Source organism: Ascaphus truei, chromosome 15, assembly GCF_040206685.1.
Source record: "Ascaphus truei isolate aAscTru1 chromosome 15, aAscTru1.hap1, whole genome shotgun sequence".
Classification (NCBI taxonomy): Eukaryota; Metazoa; Chordata; class Amphibia; order Anura; family Ascaphidae; genus Ascaphus; species Ascaphus truei.
In genome coordinates, this window is record NC_134497.1 from 28,980,319 (window position 1) to 29,008,178 (window position 27,860).

General features: G+C 42.5%; 1 protein-coding gene across 1 annotated transcript in view; it reads right to left on the reverse strand.

Annotated features, from left to right (window-relative positions):
- Positions 1-2,480: 2,480 nt before the first annotated feature.
- LOC142466744 (uncharacterized) overlaps positions 2,481-27,860 on the reverse strand; it is a 56,513-nt gene continuing 31,133 nt past the window's right edge. The window contains exons 2-3 of the mRNA XM_075572105.1: positions 7,576-7,687; positions 2,481-4,525 (exon numbers count right to left, since the gene is read on the reverse strand). Of these exons, the coding sequence (XP_075428220.1) occupies positions 3,072-4,525; positions 7,576-7,648 (1,527 nt within the window). The 5' untranslated portion in view covers positions 7,649-7,687 and the 3' untranslated portion in view covers positions 2,481-3,071. The remainder of the gene's footprint in view (positions 4,526-7,575; positions 7,688-27,860) is intronic.

Here is a 27,860-nt window from a genome sequence, read left to right on the forward strand (position 1 = left end):
GAAGCCTACCTTAATGCAAAATTGGAGCCTAGAGAGAATCTTATTCAAACGCGAGGTTGTGTCTTGACTTCAAAATCAAAAAGAAATCAATCATGCAAAAAAGATTTTGACAATCTGCCACCTTTTTTTGTTACCAGGTTTAGCAACCAAGCAAATGACATCAAAAAGATAATCCAAAAATATTGGCACATATTGGCTACTGACCCTCTTCTTAAAAATATGGTGACCCATGATCCCCGTGTGGTCTTCCAGAGATCTCAAACAATGGGTAATTTAATATCACCTAGTGTGCCTAGACTAATTTCTAAAACTAAAGGATTTTTTCCTAATCTTATTGGTTGCTATCCCTGTCACCACTGTAAAATATGTAAATATCTTGTAAAGACGAAAAAAAATTCAGGGTCTGATGCTAGTAGAGTGTTCAAGATACTGTCATGCATTACATGCAACACAGACCATGTTGTCTATATGCTCAAGTGTGGTTGTAACAAGCGTTATGTGGGATTAACGACAAGACCACTCAAACAACGCATACTTGAGCATTTGAGACTTATCACAAAGAGAGATCAAATGCATCCAGTCTCTAGGCATTTTGACACCTGTCAAAAAGGGAGTCTGACAAATTTTGAGTGTGTAGCACTGGAGTCTGTTAAACCACACTACAGAGGTGATGATAGAGCCAATCTGCTTCACAGACGCAGGCATTTTGGATTTTTACTCTTAACACATTAGTACCCAATGGGTTAAACATTGATTGGGATTTAAAAAGCTTCTTATAATATTACAGTGAACTTATCATGAGTCTATTAATTTACTTATCTAGACTATGTATTAAGCCATTATTTGGCCAATTCCCGTCATGTTGTGTATAAAGTTTTACGTCTTATACATAGTCATTCTCTGTATATATCAGTGATGTGCCAATACAGACACTAATGCTACTTCATAATGTTTTTCTGTGCTAGGTGGACATTTTCATTTGATATGTTGACCTTACTGATTTTCCAATTTTTTATCCCTCTAAGAGGATAGGTGTATTGAACCATTTACCCTAGTTAGGTGTCGTTTTGATCTAACTTATATGGTAATGGGTTAACTCTGCACATATCTTATGTTGACCAGTGCTTTATTATATGGCCGGTCAGTCTCCGTGAGGCATAATAGTTTCCTATGTAACTGATTAAAAATTAAGTATTGGAATAACGTTGGTACAACAATTCTTATGTATTATTTATTTTATTATTGAATTAATGCTTTATGTATTTTTTCAGTTGTTTATATGAATTAAATAATGAATTATCTTTAGCTATGTGTTTTTCTTGTTTTTTTTCTTGTCTTCTTTGCTCTTCACTTTTCTTCCTGCAAAACACAATCAATTGATTATTCTAGACAGCTGTTTTGTAAGATGGGGAGTGTGTTAAATACTCAGAGCCTCCCCCTTCCCTGTACTCCTTGAAAGAGCGCCACAGTGGGCGTGAAACGCGTGGGAGTGTTTGTGCTGTTCGTTTTTTTGATTTTATGTAGTTTAATAACGTATAACTTTTAACTCCTCTGCTGGTGACTACTCAACTTTTTTGGAGTAGATGGGCCCCGGATCCTTTTTTCTGTCTATAGTGACAGAAACAGCAAGGTGCAGCGAAACTAAACATAACATAAGGGTTCTTAGTCTAATCCATTGGCCAAGGAATTATAAGCCTGCTACCACGTCAAGGTGAACCCTACTAAGCAGGTACCTACATTACCCGACGATAAACTAACCTCAGTAGTATAAGAGTTACTGTCCCAGTCTTCCGGAATCCACAGGAGATAAGTAAAGGTCCCAAGGAGGTCCAGACAGGCACAGTATGCGATGAGTACTAGCAGGCACCAGGGCTGGTAGAAAAAGACTAAATGCAAAGAGAGGCTTACTTCCTGTCAGGAGGAAGAGGGGCGGGGTTTGCCAGAAAGCAAGATGGCGTTGCTTGCTTCAGAATCCTTAAAGACACAGGATCTTGACTCTCAGCTAGAGGGCGGCGATCAGAAGTAAACAGGAAGGAAGGAACACGCCGCTGGGGGCGTGTTCTGCGCATCGTTACACTTCTGCTCCGTCTCCATATACCGTACCTTCCATTTTCCTGCCCAAACTTCCTAGCCACGCGCTGCCTCTGGTCTGCCCAAACACAGCACTCTGCCCACCTGCCGAGCACCTACTCCTCAGCCAATCACCTGACATCTGTCCCACATCTGCCTGGTAACACAAAGTTCACTTTCCCGCCAAAACTGAACTAGCCCCAAACAAAACCCAGAGGTGAGCGAGGGGCTTCCTGTCCCGTGCCCCCTCCCTAACCCCACACAGTTCCTTCACCTTTATTATGAAGTACGTCACACAATTCTTACCCTAAAACCACACACATTAATCCCTTACCCTAAAACCCCATACCCCAAGCACTTACCCTAAAAACCCCTACCCGAAATCCCTTAAATTAACCCATACCCAAAACAGTAATAAAATTTACATTAGAAGCATCTGGTGGCGGAGGGTCCGTCTGCAGCCTAATGTCGACGGCAAATTGGTTGCTGCAAAACTATTCCAATTCACAGCTGAGTGAGGCTACAGACCGCTTCAGCATAATGGAGAACGCATATTTTATTAGAACCAACAGCATGGAAATATAAATTATTAAGAACATTTTTCTTTCAATAAAACTAAAATAAGAACGATACAAATAACCTGCATTTAAAACATTATAACTTTTTAACCTTTTAAAATGCTCGTTTTATGCACCATAAACTAAAATCCCTTTTCATTGTGATTTAGTGCAATACAGATACACGTGTGCACTTATATGTGAGCGTCTTAGTCGCTGGTTATCCCTAAACATGCCTGGCGGTCTCTCCCCTGAGTGTCATCTTGTGTCTCCTCAGGCTGGATAAATCACTAAATCCCTTCCCACATACATGTGGTCTCTCCCTGTGTTTGTCCTAGTGTGTCCAGACTGGATAAGTCACTAAATTCCTTCCGACATTCCACAGACACATGCAGTCTCTCCCCTGTGTGTGTCCTTTTGTGTATGTTCAGGTGGGATAACTGACTAAATCCCTTCCCAAATTCCCCACATACATGCAGTCTCTCCCCTGTGTGTGTCCTTGTGAGTCTTCAGACTGGATAAGTGACTAAATCCCTTCCCACATTCCCCACATACATGTGGTCTCTCCCCTGTGTGTGTTCTCTTGTGTGAGTTCAGGCTGGATAACTGACTAAATCCCTTCCCACATTCCCCACATACATGCGGTCTCTCCCCTGTGTGTGTCATCTTGTGTGTGTTCAGGCTGGATAAAATACTAAATCCCTTCCCACATTCCCCACATACATGCGGTCTCTCCCCTGTGTGTGTCATCTTGTGTGTGTTCAGCCTGGATAAGTGACTAAATCCCTTCCCACATTCCCCACATACATGTGGTTTCTCCCCTGTGTGTGTTCTCTTGTGTGAGTTCAGACTGGTAGAGTCACTAAATCCCTTCCCACATTCCCCACATACATGCGGTCTCTCCCCTGTGTGTGTTCTCTTGTGTGTTTTCAGACTGGATAACACACTAAATCCCTTCCCACATTCCCCACATATATGTGGTTTCTCCCCTGTGTGTGATCTCTTGTGTGTTTTCAGACTGGAACAGTCACTAAATCCCTTCCCACATTCCCCACATAAATGCGGTCTCTCCCCTGTGTGTGTCCTCGTGTGTGTTTTCAGGCTGGATAACTGACTAAATCCCTTCCCACATTCCCCACATACATGCGGTCTCTCCCCTGTGTGTGTCCTCTTGTGTCTCTCCAGGCTTGATGACGCATGAAATCCCTTCCCACATTCCCCACATACATGCGGTCTCTCCCCTGTGTGTCTCCTCTTGTGTGTGTTCAGGCTGGATAAATTACTAAATCCCTTCCCACATTCCCCACATACATGTGGTTTCTCCCCTGTGTGTGTTCTCGTGTGTGTTTTCAGAGTGGATAAGTCAATAAATCCCTTCCCACATTCCCCACATAAATGCGGTCTCTCCCCAGTGTGTGTCCTCGTGTGTGTGTTCAGGGTGGATAACTGACTAAATCCCTTCCCACATTCCCCACATACATGCGGTCTCTCCCCAGTGTGTGTTCTCATGTGTGTGTTCAGACTGGATAACACACTAAATCCCTTCCCACATTCCCCACATACATGCGGTCTCTCCCCGGTCTGTGTTCTCTTCTGTGCGTTCTGATCTGAAAACCAAGTCAGACTCTTCCCACTTTCTCCAAGATCTTTTCCGGTGGCAGCTGCTAATATATATGTTTTGGAATGAGAAGCAGTTACATTGTTTATTAATTGCCTTGACTGGCTGAAAGATGCATTTTCTGTCATATTTGTTGGAATGTTGCAAGATTGTTCTGTCCTCATCTTTTCCATATACTCCTTTGGGTGCTTGAACTTCAGATGTTTGAAGAGGTAATCCTGACTGCTGAAAGCAACCTTGCAGTGTTGGCATGGGTGGATTATTGGTGCTTGTCTTTGTACTAGACGAGATAAAAGGCACTGTTACACAAACTGTCTTACAAAAGGTCATGCAGGAGAGGTAAGTTGGCATATCACAAAAAGTTCAGGATGAAATTAAACTGTAGATGTATATTGTAAAAATGAACGGTTTAGCACAACATGTGCAGCATTAGGGCCGGGAGAGTAGATGTAGTGGATCATACATTTAAAGTGGATCATAATATTTAATGATTTAAAAGAAAATCTCACTAGCTGCAAAACACCAATTAAAGTGGCAGAAATCTTTACAAAATCTTTGATAAACTATCGACTTAATATCGTAGTTGTGAAGGTATAATTAAAAAATGTTTGTACAATGAATAGAATACGTCTCATTAGAAGCTCACATATCAGTCACCGGGTGTTCCCGTTACCGCACCATGTACCAGATCTCTAATAGTTATAGGATGACCCAACTTTCTGCTAAATCTCCATTGTTAAATCAGGAACCAAATGCACAATTATTGTATTTTAACATATATACACTGGCGACACACTTTATTCGAGCTCGGCTAGTCCCACGAATTCGGGTATACCCGGGTGTATTGAGGTTTGTGACTGTTTTCTGCCCGAGTACATTGCGTTATTTTCCAGGCAGGGATTGAAGCATTTTATTCCCGCTGGCTGCAATACTGCACAGTGTATATATATATATATATATATATACTGCATTACAATTCATGAATTTATGCCATCTGGTAGACACGCGAAGCATTGCAGCCTATTAAATCCTAATCATTATCATTTAACAGATCAGCCGCCCGTCAGCCAGGCATGAACCCAGGCTGGGAAGGCAAACGCAACGGGGCTTGTCAGAGGTGAGGAGCGGCGCATTCCAGGTATCTGCCAGGTACATACTGGGTATTTGCTCGAATAAAGTGTGTCGGTGCAGTAGTACATATACAATGGTGGTAGGGACAATGAGTCTGTACTTGTGTTACGGATTCTCCCCATACAAACATTGCATTTTATTAAACACGATTATATATTGTGATGCCCACACCACGTTGCAGTCTCTTTTGTCCCAAGTTAAGGCCGGAAACACTATTTTCTAAGCAGGGGTTTATTTACAGGGATTAAATCAAACAACGGGCCCACCGTCCCTTTAAGAAAACCAAATAATAAAATCCTATCCCTTTCAGGGATCCAACTACACTGGCGACACACTTTATTCGAGCTCGGCTAGTCCCACGAATTCGGGTATACCCGGGTGTATTGAGGTTTGTGACTGTTTTCTGCCCGAGTGCATTGAGTTATTTTCCAAGCAGGGATTGAAGCATTTTATTCCTGCTGGCTTCAATTCTGCACAGTATATATATATATACTGCATTACAATTCATGAATTTATGCCATCTGGTAGACACGCGAAGCATTGCAGCCTATTAAATCCTAATCATTATCATTTAACAGATCAGCCGCCCATCAGCCAGGCATGAACCCAGGCTGGGAAGGCAAATGCAACGGGGCTTGTCAGAGGTGAGGAGCGGCGCATTCCAGGTATCTGCCAGGTACATACCGGGTATTTGCTCGAATAAAGTGTGTCGGTGCAGTACACATTCAGCTTCAACCCTTACTAAGCCGGATGGATAGCTAAGCTCATTCCACCCCAAACAGATATTATTATTGCTGAGCATATAAAGTCTCTGAATACATCAAATAAGGGTTTGGGTTATCTGTAAGTCCAGGTGTTGGCGCAGACGTCACTGCTTCTGCACAGTCTATTGTCCTTCCTTCTCGCTGGGATTCTGCCCCACGGTAGCTCAAAAACTCCTGTAGGTCCTCTGTAACCAGATGTCACTGCTTCAGCACAGCTCTCATCAATTTTATTTGTTGAAATACATGCAACATATACAATACAAAAAAACATCAAATATTACATACTACACAGAAAAAATACACAAATCCAAAATATCAAATATTCATAGTCCCACTCTGCAATACCACAGGGAAAGTTAGACCTAATACTGTTACTATTCACAGTGTCACTTGAAAAGGCTGCTTGGGGTCAGTGGGCAGATACATCTTTTTTCCTTACAGTATCCGCTATTTCCTCCTCTCCCTCACTTTTGGGGGCTTCTGATGCTTCTCCCTCTTCCATAATATCCCCTCAGGTCAGTACATGAAAGGCATTAGAAGTGGAAGTCCCTGATATATCCACAGTGTGGCTTTTGCCCCTAACCTTACTGCTCCACCATCTGCTCAGAGGATATCTCCAGCCCAGTACTCTCTTTATTACCTGGGGCCTTACATGTCTCTGGAGATCTAGTCCCATATGCATCTATCCCCGTATCTGGCAACAAAGAAGAGGGCTGAAAAAATACATGGATGTCCTCCACTACAGGGGTCTCCTCTGCTAGGGCTGTCTCAATGTCTTCGGGGCAATTATTATGCGCTGCATCAGGACATTCCCTAAACGAATGACCCTGTCCCCCGCACAAATTGTAAAGTAAAACATTAGGACAGACAGAACGGTTATGCCCCAGAACCCCAAACTGACTGCACCTAATTTTGTCATAGCTTGCACTTAAATGTCTGTTGGATCCACATTTGAAACAAAGTGTGGGCTGGCCACTGTAGAAACAGACCCCTCTGTCCCCCCCAATAAAGAGGGAATTTGGGAGATGGTGAGCAATACCATATTTTTCCCGCAGTTTGACTTTACACCTCCAGCCCCCCATCCAAACCCACCCTCCATCCCAGATCTTTTCCGTTATTTTTTCCAAGTCAGAAAGTAAAGTACATTGTCGCTGTAACCAATATATAATGTCCTGCTTAGCAACAGCCTCATTGCGAAAAATAAGTCACTATTTAAGTTGCTAGACGACTCACGGGAATGGCCACAAAGTCTTTCCACAGGTCTGTGAGTTTCAAGTTCTCAAATCTATGCCAAAAAGCTTTCAACAGATCACCCCTTTTAAAGCTAATATCATACTCCCTGCTACCTGGGGTGTGTATAAAGGCAAAAATGTCTCAGGCCTGAAACCCCATAGATTTCAAGGATTTCCCCAGTATCTTTACATCGTAGTCTCACCACATTTATCCGTTTGGCTGTGGGGCTTGGAAACTGGGGGTAACTGCTGGACCCTGGACCGGCACCTCTCCATGCAGACTCCATGATCTGCCTGCCTTCTGCTCTCTCTGGTCTGTGGAGAGGAGAGGGTTAGTCAGGCCTAAATAAAAGGTATTATAACCGCCTGATTAACCCCAACTAGCATTGGGAATTAAGGGGTTAAAATAATTTGCACTGCACTGCTGTATTTGCCCTGTCCCCATCTTCTTAACGCCCATTTGCAGGCTATTCCCTGCCTGCTGTAATAGAAGTAAATGCAATGTGTGCTATATTCTTTTTAGGCACAAGATGGCATGGTGAGCGCCCAAGCCAGCGCTGTGTATGGGAGGTCTGCTGTATCATATGGGTATCCATTTCAAGCTCTTGACTCCGTAACCGCAAGTCAATTGAATAAGTGGCTTGCGGTTAGACTTGAAGTGCTTTTACCGATACAATGTATCCGTACTTCGTTAGCCTGCAGAACTTGAAAGTCAGTCAGTCAATTGCCGTTGGGAAGTAGGTAAATTGACGTGGAAACTGGGTGAACTTGAGTTCCCACAAGAAAGCCGTTTCAATGAAGCAGGCTAACTCGCAAACACCCTGGTTTTTGGTGGGCAAGTATAAACAAATAAAACACAAACATACATGTAAAAATTACAGTTGTGGTACACCTAGAACATGATGTTTTAATAAGGTGTGTAATACTGTGAATTTAAAGTGTACAGGCAGGAACAGTTTTTTCTGTGAGCCCGGGAAAAATCCTTTGGCATGTAAATATGCTAGGGGTGAATGAGCTGAGGGTATTTTCTTTCCTGCACTTCAAAGGGGTCCCGCTAAGCCGGAGACCCTCAGTCTAGCGAAGTGACAGGGATGAAAAACCTCAGAGCACCAAAGTGTAAACATGGCCGGAATCTTGATGAGTGCTAGATCCCGGCCATTGACACCTTGGGGCCAAACCCCAGACTAAGGGGCACCAGAAAAAGGGTGTATCCCACGTATGCTAAGTTGCATGGGTGTCAAGCTGACATGCGCTTTGAAAACCGGAAAGCCCTTTTGCCCGGTTTTGCAAACTGCGGGCAATACGGAGATTGGTGGGTTAAATATACCCATGGAGGGGATTGGGTGTACATGTTAAGGATAGACTGGTGAACCCTATAACTGCGCCCGCCAGACTATCCCCAGTGTGATCCAGATACGATTTGTGATGTGACTACGCTCTACGCAGGATTTCGTTCAAGTACAGCGGTAGCAGTTCCAAGACGCAAGGGGCTCATAACATCGCAACCAAGAATTTACCCCAAACTTCGGAATATGTTAGCCGTGGTGACTCCCGAACGAATTCCTACGAACTTCAACGAAATGCTTTGATTTGGCAAAATTATTAGATCGGCAACTTGCGATCTAGCCAAGTGGACTTTAAACAGAGACTGCATTTCTTACACTTTCTTGCAAAGGACAATTTATTTTGTTTCTCCATCCCTGTAAGTGTTGTATTAAGTGTATTCTGATGTTGTCGTGTGTCTGTCTAGCAAGGAAATAAATCACAATTTATTTTGCCTCCTTGTTGCGTTCAATCGAGAATCCCAAAATATAAAAGCGTTGATAAGTTTGTGTCCACCGTGACACGGTCTCTCTCCAGCTTCCCCTGGTATGCTCCTCTGTGCTGCACCGTCTGTGGCTGGTGGTGGCCTCTATGCTGCACTGTCTGTGGCTGGTTCTGGTCTCTCTCCTCCACTGCAGCTATAGTGTTTTCTCCTGAGGCTGCACAGGTAACAGCTGCAGCTCCTCTTATTACTCCCTCCCCCGCACTGCGCACAGACTGTGCATCCTTGGTGCTGCTTGCTGGCTCTTGTGCAGATTCAAAGTATTCATCACTCAGGCTGCTCTCTGACAGTGCCACATCTGCTGTGTTTGCAGCACTCTGGCTGCCCTCTGATAGTGCCAGCTCTGCAGGGTTTGCGGCACTCTGGCTGATCTCTGTTAGTGAGGACTCACTAATTACACACACACACTGTCTGTACCTGCTCAGGGGTGTGAGCTGCTGTTTCTTGCTTCTCTGCTTGCTCAGACTCCCTTTCTGCTCTGCTGGTCTCAAGGGTCTGTGTTTGGGAGACCCACTCTGTACTGCAGCTGCTGCTCCCTGGGGAGTAGTATTGGATCCTGCGGACACTGCGGGGGTTACATACCGTGTCATCTTTTCTCTCCTCTCTCAGGTAGATCTCTGGGCCTCTCTCCAGAGAGCTGCTCCGCCCCTGTGCATGGGCATTGGGGCACTTAGGTGCCTCATCTGGCTCACTTCTCATGATCTCTTCCAGTTTCCTGGCTCTGCTCCCTGCTGACTTTTTCTTTTGCTTTATTTTACTTAACACTGCCTTCATTTTCATCTCTGTGTCTGTAGACACGTTTTTCTTTCCTTTAGCTGCATTTCTCAGCAGCCTTACTCCTTTCACTCCACCTGAGGCTGCATCCATGATCAGTCCCAGACTCCTCTTCCACACACAGCTCTGTCACTGCACCATCTCGCTCAGCAATTTTATTTATTTAAATACATGCAACATATATACAATACAAAAACACACTGTCAAAATATTACATACTTACATCGGGAGGGGAAGAAAAACACAAATTCAATACAATTGTTTCAAATATATACATTTTTCCACAGTTTTTCCCAGTTTCTGTTCTATTCTACTTTTTTCCCTCTGTTTCTGCCCTCTGATCTGAGCCACCATTATTTGTAGCGTTTCCTCCTCAGAAAGTTCTTTCCTTCTTATTGACACTAAAGCCCGGATGTCCAAAGGTGGTACAAAATGGTGGCATTGATCACTCTCAGGGTGCTGATGTTAATGCCCAGATATTTAGAAGCAAACCCAAACACTATCTCTGTATATGTCTGTGAATGCAAATGTTTTATTCCTAGTCTGTGTGCGATTTTTCCCCAAACTGCCTGTGAGAAGCTACAATCCTTTATAAGATGCTCTACGGTCTCCCATTGGCCAACACACCTCTCCCTGGGACAGTCCTTGCTCGCTTCCTTCTGGTGCTTCCCATTTGTCATGACATAGTTCTTCCCATGACTTGTCAACCACAAAACATCTCTCGTTTTCCAAGGGATTCGCTTCTCCCTGAAAATCCCTCTTGCCTCCTGAGCTCTGACTGACGGACAATGGAAAAATCCAACTGGCGCTAAGAAGGCCCTACCTAGGACCATTTTATATAACACTTTCCTGGGAGTGTCCATTAGTTCTTTCGCAGTTAAATTACAACTTCTTATTTGTTTAACAACTTTCTTCATATAAACTGGAGGATTATACATATTAGTTATTATTATTATTACTACCGGGCCCCCTGTGAACCAGTCTCTTAGAGCCCAAAACCTAGTTTTTAGCATTGATGGCCACAAGAGTGTGTCTTTGTTGCCGACTACAGGAACTATATTCTGGTATAGAAAATGTAAACCAAAAAACAATTCCGCATTCACCATGTTTTTACCCCCTTGTTCAACTCCTAAGTAAACAATGTTTCTTTTAATTGGATTAAGGCGATTGTCACGGGAGACCAGGACTAGCACCAGGGATCAATATCAATATATAATATTATATATAACAAAATAAACATAAAAGAACAGAGCAATCTCCTGATCGAAATGATTTCTTGAAATGTCATACTGCTAATAAGTATGTACCACTAGAAACCTGCACTCCTTTTTTAGAGATGAGCGGGAAAATAAATGGTGGGAGAGAGCATGTGAACCAAACACAACCAATACTAAACCCATTAATAGGGAAAAGGGAAAGGTCAATCAGCCAGGAGGTAGAGGAGGACGAAAAGCAAAAAACGAAGAGGTGCACAACATAGAACAGAATTATGAGGGTGTTTTCAATTTGAGCATGAAAATACTTACAATTGAAGAAAAGCGGGTGTTATGTAAAGGCCTTGCTTTTGCACCGTCAAATAAACTCAAAGCATTTGATTTGATACATATATAAATGTGGGAAGTTCGTTAGGAATCTATCCCTTAAAATACTTTATTAAACAACAAGTACACACTGAATCAAAAGGTGTATGTATCACGTCCACTGTAGCAAAATCTACTCCATGCACCACGTTCAAAAGGAAGTCTACATTCTATCCTAGTTTACCTCAAAGGAGGATGTTTAGATTTGTTTGAGAAATTGGTACAAAAAAACCTGCAACAATTGGAAAAATATAATACATTTATAAACAGAATCTGAATATTGGTCAATATAAAGCCATTAAGTCCCTCAGAGATGACACCTCAATAGTGATAAAATCAGTGGATAAAGTTGGGGGTGTATTTGTCCTTGATAAGGACAGCTACATTAAGGAATCTCCGAGGTTACTTAATGACACCGACACGTACTTAAAATTATTTAAGAATCCCGCGGATGAATTCCTTTTGGAGTTGGAGAACCTCTTGAGTATTGGATTGAAGAAAAACATCTTGAACAAAGATGAATTTGAATTTATTTTAGTTAGGAAGCCCATATTACCCGTTTTTTTTTATTATTTACCCAAATTACATAAAGATGCTGTTAACCCTTCCGGAAGAACCATTATTTTGGGGGTACAATCCATTACTTCAAACCTTTCAGCTTATATAGATTTTTTTTCTCCAGAAACCAGTTCAGAATCTTAAATCACATCTTAAGGACACCACACATATACTTCATTTGTTGGAAGATATTATTTGGTAAGATAAGCACATTTTGGTCACATGCTACGTGACCTCCCTTACACTGTTATAGAGCATGAACATGGTGTCACGGGAGACCAGGACCCATACCAGGGATCAATAACGCCAGACAGAACACAAGAGTTTATAAAATTAATTTATTGGAAAAACATATCCACGAGTGAAGAGTCTCTGGCAGCAACAGGCCTCGATGCTCGTGGGCAAATGGCGGTCTCAAGCTAGTCACGCCCTACGCGTTTCCGTGACGATGTGTGTATCAGACGGCTCCGATACCACACAACCATAGAGGACCTGGAGGACCTTTGCCGTCCAGAGGGTCCCTCCCCAGCCGAAGACTGCATGTGAGCTTCCGCTTCCGGTTCATCGGCTCACCGGCTACACAAGGGAAGTCACGTGACAACGCCAGGACTTGGAGCTACACAGAGAGGAGCGAGTCAAAGGCAAATGAGAGCCAATCTCATACACGCTATTTTATTGCTTTATCCTTGTGAGTGGGCATTTGTCAGATTTTATGTTCCTTGAAATACAAATTTTATTATGTTAATGCACTAGGTGTGCTCCTGTTTTTTCTTTTCTTTTTTTCATATATATAATACAGTATATACACTATATAATTTATGTGTGCGCTGCATATCTTATTGTCTGCGTAAAATATTTGGTGTATTTTAGTGTTAAAAATGCCTTCAGGAATGGAACCTTTCATTTAAACAGTGTTCCTATGGGAAAACGTGTTTCGCTTTACAACGTTTCGCTATCCAACGCCGATAACCGAGGACTGCCTGTATACATAACATATATAATACCAATGTATTACTGACAGGTAGGGGTAAATGGCAAACTTAACCTTTATAAACAGCAGTCATATTTCCTCATACCGTCACAGCGATTACCGAAAATAACTGAAAGAACATACTGCTAACCTGTAACATTAGTTATTTATTTATAAAATATTTTACCAGGAAGTAATACATTGAGAGTTACCTCTCGTTTTCAAGTATGTCCTGGGCGCAGAGTTAAGACAAATAATACATGGTTGCAAATACAGTTACATAAATAAACAGGGTATACTATATACAAGACATTGCATGCACAGTTAAAGAAAATATATGTTATGGGAGTATGTAACAGTTACAGACCAGATTAAAATATGAGACAGCCTTAGATTTGAAAGAACTTAAACTGGTGGTGGATGTGAGAGTCTCTGGTAGGTTGTCCCAGTATTGGGGTGCACGGTAAGAGAAGGAGGAACGGCCGGATACTTTGTTTATTCTATCTGTTGGTGGGAAAACCACATTGACGTAAACAAAAAATGATAATAAAAAGGTCTTTAAGACTCGTACTCTATTTTCAAAGCTCATTTTCCACCTCTTCCACCTTTGGATTTTCCAGTTACAGATATCCAATTTCGGCTCGCAGTTTTGCTCACTCGTGTCCTCTTTCCCAAATGTGATGCCCAAAATCTTAATGTCATTTTGTGGTTCAGGAAATCCACCAGCTAACTGGAAATCAGGGTCAGGAGACAATATCCAACTGGAGACACTTCTCATGATTTACAGTATCCTTGAATTTGACACCATTCCATATTTGTCAATTAAAGTTCTCACTTCCACTTCCTCAGAACTGGTTACAAATATTGTAACATCTGCATAAGCAAGACATTTGATTTTTTCCTGAGAAGGGACTGGTAACAAAAACCCTTTTATGTTTATATTGCCTTCCAAAAGTCATAAAAAATGATCTATTGCAAAAACATATAACAGGGGACTTAAAGGACATCCTTGCCCAACGCCAGATTTTATATTAAACCGCTCTCCTTGACACCCATTCACTTTTGGGATTCCTGATGCTCCATTATACAGAGACATAAGCCACATTATACATTTATTGGGGATCCCATACCTTTTTAGGACAGAAAATAGAAAAGTATGATTAACTCTATCAAAGGCTTTGCTTTGATCTATACTTAGCACATATCCCTTCATTGAGCCTGTCCTGCTGTACTCAAAATTTCACTTACCAATAACAGGTTATTCACTATCTTTATCCCTTTCATCTCACAGCACTGCCGTTCACTAATCAGCGAACCTGATACGCTAATTAACCTAATAAACAGAATCTTAGTTAAAATCTTGGCGTCAAAATTTAATAATGCTATGGGTCTCCAATTTTTTAAATCATGCTTACTACCCTTTTTATATAATAATACTAATAAGGATTCCTGATGGGAGTTCCCTAGTTCTTGGGAAACTAAAATGGAATTGTAAAGCTGAGCTAGGAGCAGCGCTAAAACATCCTTGAAACATTTATAAAACTCAGCAGTTAGACCATCTGATTCAGGAGTTTTCTTTAATTGTAAAGATGCTATGGCATCATCTAGCTCAGAGTTACTGATGGGTCTTATAAGGGCCTCTGTCTCCTCCTTATCAAGGGTTGGTAGTCTTAAATGATTTAGAAACTGCCCTATCTCACTCAGTGCAGGGACTTCTGATGTATACAAGTCGCCATAGAATCTTGAGACTAGATCTAATATCTCCCTATTTGTCTGCATCACTACACCCTCCTCATTTAACAGACCTGGAATTATTTTCCTCTCTCTACTCCCCTTACAGGACTCAAAGGGGTCTGGAGTATAGGAAATCTGGTTCCCAAAATTGCTCACCTCCTGTAGAGTTTTCTACCTGTTATACTGGTCCTCTAGCATTTTCTTCCTTATTTCTGCTATCTCCATTCCCAAACCTTCTCTCCCCAGTTGTAGTTCTGAATTCAGTTTTGTCAGTTTATTTCTCAACTGAAAATACTTCTGCTGTGCATTTGATATACCAACCCTAGCTTCTTTTTTGAAGAACATTTTTATATCTGCTTTAACATTTTCCCACCATTCTGCATAGTTTGAAAACAAAAACTGCGTAGGATTCCTATTTATCAGAAAGGTTTCAAATAGCTGCCTTAAGGATTCCTGCTCTAACAGTTTAGAGTTTAATTTCCAAACTCCACTACCAATATGTTGGCTTCTATAAGATTAATAGTGGCCTCTAACAAGCGTAGGTCAGTAAATGCTGCTGGCTTTAAACCAATTGTACCAATTTCAACAGCGCTGGTTACATAACTTCTATCCAAACGACTTCTGTATTCCCCCCTACTATAGGTATAAACAGGCTTGTCTGGAAACATAACCGTATATCCATCCTTAAGGTTTGCATCTCTACACATTTGATTTAAAAAAAAACTTCATCATGTTATTTTTCCTTTTCTCCCTGAACGATCCTGATTACATGTTACACAATTGAAATCTCCAGCTAATAGCACCGTTTTCCTTGTAAATAAATATGGCTTTATTTGTTCAAATAAGAGTTTCCACACACGCCTTTTTTTTTTTTTTCCCAAACATTTTTATTGGGTAGATACACAGTTACATATATGCAATTGTCAATATTTACATCCCAATACATTACACCATTTTCAAGTTTTATGGAAGCGGGGCAAGGCAACTTGCCCAGAAAGAGCACTTCCCCAAGAGGGGGAAGCTTAGTAAAGTTCCAAAGTAGGGAGAAGATAGGAGAGAACATGGAGGAGTAGAGGGGGAAAGGGATGGGAGGGGGGGGGCGTGGGAGTGTGTCCTCCACTGGGCGACCTGCGTCCCAGTTAATAGGGCTAATAGTCCTTTATGGGGGGATTCCTGTTTTGACCGGGGGAGGGTCCTTTCCTATAGTGTCAGCCACGGTTCCCACACCCTCTCGAATGGTTTAGTTTTTTGCTTTAGGTAGGCTGTGAGCTTTTCCATAAGCATCACTTCATTGATTCTCTTTTTTATCATTCCCTTAGTGGGGGAGGGGGCTACCTTCTTCCAGGAAGACGCTACTTCACATCTCGCCGCTGTGAGGATAAAGGAGATTAATTTCCTAGTTGGTCGACCAATTTCCTCAGTTGGTCTGGCCAGTAGGTAGGTCAGTGGCTCAATGGGTAACTCGAGGCCTGTGACCTCTTTATTAAATTTTGGACCGTAGTACAATATTTCTTAATTTCTGGGCATGTCCACCAAATGTGGGCCATGTCTCCCCTTTGACCACAGCCTCTCCAGCACAGATTCGATGCCAGAGGGTAGATTTGTTTTAATCTCACTGGCGTGAGGTACCAATAGAACAGTATCTTATAAATATTTTCCTTTGTGGTGGTGCATATAGATGTCCCGGAGGCCGCTTCCCAAATTTCTTCCCAGTCCTCCTCCTCGATAGTTATATTAAGGTCAGCGGCCCATTTAAGCATATAATCATGTTTAGGAGGCCCTTCCCCAGTTTCCATTTCCGAGTAAATCCTGGAGATAAGTCCCCTTTGGTCTGAATCAGACTTGCATAGTCTCTCGAATCTAGTGGGAAAGGGGAATTCCGGGTTTGGAGAGATCTTTTGGGCGAAATGTCTAATTTGGAGGTACTTAAACGCATCCAAATCCGGGATCTTATATTTTGCTTTCAAGTCCCGGTAGCTTAAGACACTTCCTAGACACAATATGTCCATCAGTGTCTTTATTCCTTTTGACTTTAGTTGATCAAATTGTTTTGATGCGCACCCCGGGGGGAATTTAGGGTTATCAAATATTGGTGTGAGTTGTGAGCCAGTGGAGGCGAGTTTATATTTGAGTTTGGTTTTTAGCCAGACTTCCCATGTGTGTCTTGCCGTTCTTAGTTTAAATTTTTGCGGTGGCATATCTCCCCTTTCCATACTCCATAGGCATGCTGGCAGAGAAGGCATTTTAGCGTAGTGTTCTTCTATTTGGAGCCAACATCTTTTGGTCGGGTCTGCATTCCACAGTACCGCTTTGCTTTAGTTGGGCAGCCTGATAATATTTTTGAATGTCCGGGACCCCCAAGCCCCCTCTCCCCTGTGGTGACAACAGAACTGACCGGGCTACTCTGGGTCTTTTGCCTTGCCAAATGAAATGAAACATCCTGTTTTGGATGTTTTTAAGCTCTGAGCCGGGGACATGGACCAGGAGGGTTTGAAAAAAATACAATAATCTTGGGAGTATGTTCATTTTTAAAGAAATCATCCTTCCGATCCATGATATCTGATAATCTTCCCATTTGCTCAAATCCTTTTTGATTTTGTCAAAGAGAGCTGGGTAGTTATACTGATATAGTGACTGGTAGTCCCTTGATACATTCACTCCCAGGTATTTGATGTATGAGGGGCTCCATTTATACGCAAAATTTATCTTAATTAGTTTCACTTCTGGCTCTGTTAGGCTGAGATTTAGGGCCTCTGATTTATCGCTATTAATTTTATATCCCGATATACCCCCAAAATCCTCAAGTTCCTTTTGGAGGTTTGGAAGGGAGGTTTGAGGCTTGGTTAGCGTTAGAATAATATCGTCGGCAAACAGAGACATTTTGTAGTTTGTTTTTCCCTGGATATTTATGTTATTTCGTTATTTATGTTATTTCGAATTTTAGCCGCCAGAGGTTCTATGGTGAGAGCAAAGAGGAGGGGGACAAGGGGCAACCCTGTCTTGTACCATTTCTTATTTGGAATCTCTCTGAGTTTCCTCCTGGCAATTTTACAATTGCTGATGGGTTCTGGTACAACGCTTGGACTCCTTCTAGATATGTGTCTTTGAAGCCGAATTTCTCTAACGTTTTGGTAAGAAATAGCCAATCAATTCTATCAAATGCCTTCTCTGCATCTAGGCTTAATAACATTGCCTTGGAGTTTGTAAGGTGGACGTGTTCAATAATGTCGAAAATCTTTCTGGTATTGTCTGAGGCTTGACGCCCTAAGACGAACCCTACTTGATCAATGTTTATTAATCTTGGCAGAATAGGGTTCAGCCTATTCGCCAGGATTTTACTATAGAGTTTCAGATCATTATTTAGAAGTGAAATGGGTCTGTAACTCCCGCATTGTGTCGGATCTTTCCCTTCTTTATGAATAATGGCCAGATTAGCTAGGGACATTGATGAGGGGATAGGGTTCCCTTCCAGGAATGAGTTGAACAGGCTCAGCAGGTGTGTACTTAAGATTGGGAGAAACCTTTTGTAATAGATATTGGAGAAGCCATCAGGGCCTGGTGCTTTGGATATTTTAGAGGCTTTTACCGCGGAAATCAGTTTTTCTCTAGTAATTTTGGAATTGAGGTGGGAATTCCCTTCCTCTGTCAGTGTGGGGAGATCACAGTCAGCCAGGTAGCTTGAGATTGCTTCCGCCCTCGCCGACTCTGAGGCCCCCTTCTGAGTCTTCAAATTGTAAAGTTTAGAGTAGAATTTGGTAAATTCGTCCGCTATTTTCTTCTCATTGTATAGCACCTCACCAGACCCACCTCTAATCGCCGTGATCTGGGATCTTTTTTGTACGCCTCTTAGTTTAGAGGCTAGCAGTCTATCGGCCTTGTTACCCTTGTCGTAGTACCTCTGGTTTGTCCATTTAAGGGCCATTTCCACTCTTTCAATTTGGATGTTTTTTAACTCATTTCTAGTGGTGGTCAACGTTTTATAGATTCTTTCCTCACACGCCTTTTTGAGGTCATAAACATTAATTAACCTATATTGTGTTTTGTCAATAATAATATCAATTAATAGACACCGACCTGGTGAAATTTCAACTAATTTTATGCACTGAAAATGTGCAATCTTAAATAAAAACCCAACACCATCATAAGAATCAGGCCCAATAGACCAAAAGGAGGCCCCATCTCTCCAATCTCTCTTAGAATTAAAAATGCCAGATGCTGAATTCAATCTAATTTCCTGTAGAAAATAAATATCATCCCATTTTTTGAATTTCCTAAAAGTAATACCACGGGAAGTTGCGGTTCTAACACTGTTCACAGTGCAAAACCTTATAGGCTGTGTGGGGTCAGGGGGCGGACACATCTTTCTTTTCTTACAGTATCTGCTAATCCCTCCTCCTCCCCCTCACTTTTCAGGGCTTCCGGTGTTCCACCTTCCTCCATTGCATCCATAATGTCCCCCCAGGTCAATGCAGCAAAGGCATTTGAGGTGGGTAACCCTGATGACTGTAACTGCCCAGTGCAGCCCCTGCCTTTGGTCTTTTTCTTTGCTGAAGTTACATACTCCCATCCTGCCCTGTTTGCTCCTGCTCCCCTCCTGCCTCTGCTGGCCCCTGCTCCCCTCCTGCCTCTGCTGGCCCCTGCTCCCCTCCTGCCTCTGCTGGCCCCTGCTCCTCCTCCGACTCAGAGGATATCTCCATGGCAGCAAACTCATTTATCTGGTTCTCCTCTGCTATGGCTTCCCCACTGTCCTGGGGAGCATTATTATGCACCGCCTCAGGACACTCCCTAAAAGAATGGCCCTGTCCCCCACACAAATTACACAATACAATATTAGGACAGACAGACCTGTTATGCCCCAGAACCCCACACTCGCTGCACCTGATCTTGTCACAACTTGCACTCAAATGCCTGTTGGACCCACATTTGAAACAAAGTCTGGGCTGGCCACTGTAGAAACAGACCCCTCTGTCCCCCCCAATAAAGAGGGAATTTGGGAGGTGGTGAGCAATGCCATATCTTTCCCACAGTTTAACTTTACACCTCCATCCCCCAGTCCACACCCACCCTCCTTCCCAGATCTCTTCCTCTATTTTTTCCAGATCAGAAAGTAAAGTACTGTACATTGTCTCTGTAACCAATATATAATGTCCTGTTTAGCAACAGCCTCATTGCAAAAAATTAGTCACTAGTTTAGTTGCAGGACGACTCACAGGAATGGCCACAAAGTCTTTCCACGCAGCTTGCGTGTACTGAAAGGGAAATTAGAACCTCACTTAAGGACTATTTCTTTTTCAACGCAGGGACAGTCTCCTCTCCAGCAATCCTATGGGAAGCCCATAAGGCAACTATCAGAGGGAAATTTATTTCCATCGCATCCCACAGGAAAAAAGCCCGCCAAGCAATAATCAAAGAACTCACAGATAGTATCAAAACAATAGAACAAACCCATAAGGATAACCCTTCAAAAAAGATATACAAAACATTGCTAATGGCCAGAACAAAACTTAGGCAAGCTCAGCTGGAGGATGTTGAAAAGGCCCTCAAATGGACCAATCAACAATATTATGACAAGGGTAACAAGGCCGATAGACTCTTGGCCAGTAAATTGAGAGGGGTACAAAAAAGATCACAAATAACAGCGATCAAGAGTAGGTCTGGGGAGATACAATACGGGGAGATCTAAAAACGGCCGACCTGAACCTATAGCAACAGAGCTCATAACACAATACCTAGACAAATGTCAACTCCCTGTATTAACAGAGGAGGAAAACACGGTCCTCAATGCTGAGATTACAAAAGAGGAACTGGAAAAGGCGGTCAAATCACTACAAATAACTAAGTCTCCTGGCCCTGATGGTTTCACAAATGTCTACTACAACAGATTCTTGCCCACACTATCCACGCATCTTTTAAAAACATTCAACCACTTTATGGAAGGGAACCAAATTCCCCCCTCAATGTCTCTAGCCAACCTAGCTATCATACACAAGGACGGCAGAGACCCGATGCAATGTGGAAGCTATCGTCCAATCTCCCTCCTCAACAGTGATCTCAAATTATACAGTAAAATACTTGCAAACTGATTGAACCCCATCTTACCGAGACTAATTAATATCGATCAAGTAGGATTTGTCGCGGGCAGGCAAGCCTCAGACAACACTCGGAAGATAATCAACATTATTGACCATGTACACCTCACAGGGACCAAAGCACTACTTTTAAGCTTAGATGCAGAGAAGGCGTTCGATAGAATAAACTGGCAATTTTTGGACCATACTATGCGCAAATTTGGCTTCAAAGACGCATACTTAGAAGGGGTCCGTAGACTCTACCAAAACCCGTCAGCTACAGTAAAATTACCGGGGGGCAATAACCAGAGATTCGAGATTACAAATGGAACTCGACAGGGATGCCCCCTATCTCCTCTCCTCTTTGCACTTACCATAGAGCCACTGGCATCGGCAATACGACTCAATATAGACATCCAAGGAATAGAAATTGGCCACAGGCAGCACAAAATATCCCTATTCGCAGACAATGTCATCTTAACTCTCTCCAAACCCCAAATGTCCCTACCCAACCTCCAAAAAGAACGCCGAGATTTTGGAAAAATCTCAGGATATAAGATTAATAATGATAAATCGGAAGCCCTGAATCTAAGCCTGCCAGAGCCGGAGGTGAAACTCCTCAAACTAAACTTTAACTATCGATGGAGCTCCTCCTGTATCAAATATTTGGGAGTCAAGATATCGAGGACCTATCAATCATTATATCAACATAACTATCCGGCCCTGTTCCAAAAAATCAAACAAGATCTAAATAAATGGGGGGGATACCAGATATCTTGGATCGGGAGAATGATCTTAGTTAAAATGAACATACTCCCTAGATTGCTATATTACTTTCAGACTCTCCCGATCCACATCCCCGGCTCGGAATTAAAAAACATCCAAAAGCTAATCTTCCCATTCATTTGGCAAGGGAAGAAACCCAGAGTCCCCAGAACGGTTCTTTTGGCCGCAAGGAGGAGGGGAGGAATGGGAGTCCCAGACATCACAAGATACTACCTAGCCGCACAACTGCGACAGGTAGTGGTCTGGAACGCTAACCCAAATCAAAACTGCTGGCTAGAGATAGAAACGCACTATGCCGGGAAGCCCTCCCTGCCGGCCTGCCTTTGGTCCCTGAGTAAGGAAGACATGCAGAACAGCAAACTCAAATTAGGCCCTATGAGACACACATGGGAGACCTGGTCGAAATGCAAATACAAATTTAAGCTCACAACACCTCAATCCCAACTTACACCAATTCACGAAAATCCGAAATTCCCACCTGGATGTGAGCCCAGACAATTCGATCAATTCAAAACAAAAGATATCAAAGTGGTTGCCGACCTCCTGAGCTTCGGGGAGTTCCTGAGTTATCAAAGACTACAAACTAAATATGAAATGGTAGGATTAAACGTTTTCAAATACCTACACATTCGGCACTTTATTCAAACATTATCCCCAACGTTGGAATTTCCCCCTTTCACTGGATTCAAACGGCTCTGCAGAGAGACAGGCCACCAGAGAGGTCTTATAACGCAAATTTGTGCAGAACTGGAGAAGGCACCCGGAGCCCCCACGCACGATTATATGCTGCATTGGGCAGCAGAATTGGATACAGTTATAGACCCAGAGGATTGGGAAAGTATTTGGGGAAATGCCTCAGGAACTTCCATATGTACCACAATCAAAGAAAATATATATATAATACTATTTCGCTGGTATCTTACCCCAGTTAGAATAAATCAAATCTACCCCCAGGCTTCCGATTTATGCTGGAGAGGCTGCGGTCAAAAGGGGGACATGGCCCACATCTGGTGGTCATGCCCGGAAATTCAAAGATACTGGGAAACCATTCAAAAACTAATTGAAGAGGTCACGGACCTCAAAATACCCATTGACCCGCTGACCTATCTGTTGGCCAGGCCCTTAGATACGCTGGACCGACCAACAGGCAAATTAGTCTCCTTCATTCTCACTGCTGCTAGATGTGCGGTCGCAGCCGCCTGGAAGAAGGTGTCTCCCCCCTCCAAGCAAACAGTGATAAAAAGAGTGCAAGAGGTGATGGATATGGAGAGATTATCCGCCATTTTGAAAAGATCCACCACCTCTTTTAATAACATTTGGGACCCCTGGATAACTCAAATGGCGCTCCTGCGCCGAAACCCCCTATAGAAATAGAGGGACACAACAAATAGAACTAAGGCCCTAAAAAGGGAAGCCAAAGAGAAGGGGAGCAATGCCCCCTCCCCCTCCTTCCCCCCCCCCCCCCCACTCTCTCACTTTCTATCTCCTTCTAACCCCATTTCTGTTTCCATACTCACGTCACCCCGACAGCCCCCGAAGGGTCAGGGGGGGCGTTGAGTCTATCTCCTTACCCCCCCCCCCCCCCCCAGTTGAAAAGTAAAAACCTGAATTAGGCTGATATATCAAATGTACCTATAACGTTGTGAAATATTGTAACTGCCTAATAAAAAATTTGAAACAAAAAAAATAAGAAATGTAAACATGATGAGGAGGACTATATTGACGAGAAGCAAAGGAAATGGGACAAGGCACCAGCCAAGGATCAAGCTAAAGGTAGGGATAGGAGTCAATCTACACCAGGAAAAGAAAGCAAGTCGACGTCCAATACTGTAGCGGTCAGAAGTAGTCCATGTCAGGACACGACTGTACCACCAGTACGACAGTTAGATTTCTTCTCTTTCTCATCTATCCCAGATGTAAGAAGGCCTAATACCCCACAGTATTATAGAGAGAGGGAAAGGGAGAACTATCCCAGTACGAGCTATCACCAGGAAAGTTCGTATCATGAGAGAGACTATGACGGGGTGATAACTATAGGTATTTTAATCATCACCATAGGAAGGGAGGTAATGATTCTTATCACCATCCCAGGGATTATAGGAACTCAAGGGATGAATAGAGGGATAGGAGGGAACGTTCTCCAAGACAAGGTAGATCCCCCAGAAGATCTAGGGAGGAAAGGCCTAAGGAAAGATATGAGAATAAAAGGGATTATAGAGACAATTGGAATGATTGTCATCCACGTAGGAGTCCCATCTGGGAACGTGCCGAACGTAGCAAAGCCGCAGTATCTTTTTTAGAGCAGGCACCCCAGTCACCGATTGTGACGCAGAATCATTTCTCATGCCTGGACGATCCGGGAGTATCGGGCACATTGGAGTTGAAAGGCAAAAAAAGAGGAAGAGAGGAAGAAGGCCCCATAGAGAGCAAAAGAGCAATGCATTAAAAGGTGTTTTTAACATTAGCAAAAATGTTTTAGATGGAGCACAGACTAATGTTTTAGCTAAGGGCCTCAATTTCACTCCCACACGGGGTCGTAGTGGTTATGACCTCTTTATGGATGCCCACAAGTGTTTACGCCAACTCACTGTTAAGAGATTTTTTTCTCAATAAAGATGTAGGGAGCCAAAGGTCATTTCAATCCACACAGGTTGATATGACATCTAGTGGCGATGGAGTGCTAATTGATAGGTTTGTACATTCTAATTTGAAGAACAAATCTAATTTTAACCCCAGTCACTGCAAAGGACACTATCTAGAGATGTTTAACCAACTTATCTTAGACGATTTCAAGAAATTAGCCAACAGTAAAACGAGGTTTCATGATAATCTGAGCAAACAGGAGAGTGAGGCATTAAAGACACTCACTGACGATAGGAGTATCACTATTAAATCAGCAGACAAGGGCGGAGGGGTGGTGGTAATGGATACCTGCTACTACCTCTCCGAATCCCATCGGATTCTATATGACTCCATCACATATGAAAAATTGGAACGGGATCCATCCAAGCAATATCAGGAGGAGATGCTTATTATGTTGACTGAAGGTAAACAGATAGGGATCTTGGGTGAGAAGGAATTTGCGGACCTAATGAGGGATAAACCTGTTTTGACTGTGTTTTAATTCTTGCCCAAGATCCACAAAAAAAATTGTCGCAACCACCTGGGAGACCCATTATCTCAGGGATTGGGTCTCTCACTCAGAACCTATCAGAGTACCTTGATTTGTATTTGCAAACGTATGCCACCTGTGCCAGATCGTATCTGAGGGATACCTTACAAGTTTTAAATATTCTGTCTGAAGTACAGTGGCAGGAGGAGTTCACATTGATGACATGTGATGTCACCTCTTTGTATACCTCCATTCAACATGACGATGGTTATGAGGCAGTTAGGAGGGCATTAGATAAGGATTCCTCAATCCCTCCTGAACAAAAACATTTTTTATTGGATGGGATACGTTTTATATTGACACACAATATATTTTGGTTTGATGGGACCCTCTTTTTACAAAATGCGGGTCGGCAATGGTGACTAGGTTTGCTCCAAGTTACGCTAATATTTTTATGGCGTACTGGGAGGAGGCCAACATATGGTCAGGTAACCCCTTTGGAGCAAACCTAGTCCTATGGAGGAGGTACATTGATGATGTCATTTTTATCTGGCGAGGGAGTCAGAGTGATCTAGATCTGTTTTTGGGCCATATTAACAATAACAATCTAAATTTGGCCTTCACATCACAAAGCAGCCATAATAGCATCAACTTCCTTGATCTCACTATATACATTGAGGGCTGTCATGATAATGTCATGAGATATTGGGTATTTTTAATCCCTCTGGTGCTTAAGGGGTTAATGAGCTACACTTTTAAGAAAAATACACAATGCTGAGTCTGAAACAGGTCAGAACTGTTTCTTTGAACTGCTCTGAATTTCAAAGGGATTTACTTGGGGAGGGGGGTCCGTGTGGATGGCCCACTCAAGGTGTCAATTGAATTAATCAAGGTCTACAGACAGGGTTGGGGGAGAACAGCTTCAAGGTATTTTGTAGAAGGCGTGGGCTCATGAAGGTGCCCTAAGAAAGAATTGTACTTAAGTCTGGGCCAGATTGTAACAAGTCAGATCTGACCAGGGGCATGCTTGGAAAGCATGGCAGACCTCATCTTCTGAACCAGTGCCTCTCTGGGAAAAATCCATAGCATGTGGTAATGTACTGTATAGGATTTTCTGTTTTACCCCTTTTATTTTAAGAAGCTGTTCTGCCTTATATTGTAATTGTATGTCTATTTTGTAATACCTTTTCTGTAATTCAAGCACTGTATTTTTATATATATTAAAACATTTAATAAGTAATGCTTTGGGCTCTGAATGAACTTTGTACACACTGGAGAGAATAACTTGCTAAATTCGGGCACATGTTACCACAACTGATATTGTGTTAAAGTGCATAGTTTTTCCTATAATAAACAGGAACCTGAGGCCCTGGAGGATATGTTAGTCTAAGATCTTTTATCATATCTGCATAACCTCAGGTGGTGGCAGTGGATAGGTATGATATGCAATTGAGTAGGGGTTAATACTAACTCGCTGGTTCCTTGAAGAGGAGAAAGGGGGGTTGCTAGAATAGCCTTGTGTAATAACCCTGGTTGCATATCTAAAGTCACGTGCTCACTTGTGTGCTGTTCGTGGCGGTGGTATATTGGGACGGCTTGAGGAGAGATACAACTCATTTGAGGGACCCTTGAGGGAGTGAAGAGTGGGGCAGCTTGCGTCCTGTGTATAGATTCTTGATCCTGTAAGAGGGGATATTGTCCATTTGACGAACCTTTGCGGAGGTGAAGATTGGGTGCGCTTGAAAGCGTCAGTATTAACCCTTGTCCCATATGCAGGTCGCGTGCTAGCAAGGGGTCGTACGTGACAAGGACAAGATTGTTAAAAGTAAAACTTTTTTCAAGGAAGTTGATGCTAATAATTTTCTCCTCAACAGCAGTTGTCATCATCCCCGTTTGGCCAGTTCCGGCGCATTCGCCGTAACTGCACGGAGGATGATGTCTTTAAGGAACAGGCAAATTTACTGAAAACAAAATTTGAGGAGAGGAATTATCAAACAGCTATTATTGAGAAAGCCATATCTAAGACTGCACAGCTGCCTAAAGAAGATCTACTGGTGTCTAAGATAAAAACGAACAGCCTAGACTATGTAGTACCTTTTGTCACCAAGTATAATCGAGAGGTTTATAAAATCAACAATATTTTAAAACGACACTGGCATATTCTACGTAAAGACACAGTGCTTAAAGATTATTTACCAGAGGTCCCTAGAATCATTTTTAAAAAAGCAGAAAATATAAAAGGGAAATTGGCACCTAGGGCCTCATGCAGTAAGCGTTGATAAGGGAATTATCGCCATTTTATAGCCAAAATTGGGTTTGAGATTCAGTAAGCGCCGATAAGTGCTTGATATCGCCAGGTTTCGGAGCCGATTATTTTGTTATGGCCAGTCGGCTGCCGATAAGCCTGTTTTCGCCACTGATCGCCACTTTTTTAAATCGGCTGGATTCAACAAAAAAAACAGCTTATCGGGGCTGATCGGCACTACGAAATTGAGATGTTATGGCCAATTTCTCCCGCCAACTAAAGTTGGCAGTTTGGAGGGGAGAACGATCGCTAAGGCTGCCGCAACGGCACTTAGAAAAAAAAATCTTCTGTACATCAATGGAGTCAATGGAGCGGGGACGTATAACAGTATAGTACTGTTTACGTTTCATTGCTCACAATACAAACGTCATTTGCATTACAGTGTGGGGGCATTCCCTGCATTGTGTCACAGCTGACGTGTATTATTTGCATAACATTATACTTTTACATGTTTGCAGCATTTGCGGGTCACATTACTCATCATGTGATGATGTGCCAAGGGAAAATACTATACTCAACTCTTAAAGGAGAACCTCACATCATATCACACATTTTACTGAACTGAGCAACAATTATTTACATGATGTTACACATGACACACATGTCACACATACACCGTATATTCATGTTCCTTTACATTACACAATGCTTGTAATGTGACACGCATCTTTAAACGTTCATGTACATCTGTATTCTCATGTTTACATCTAGTTTTGGGTCCTCCCTATTTTCATGACGTCACTTATTGGACGCTCAATCACATTGCATGTTTACAT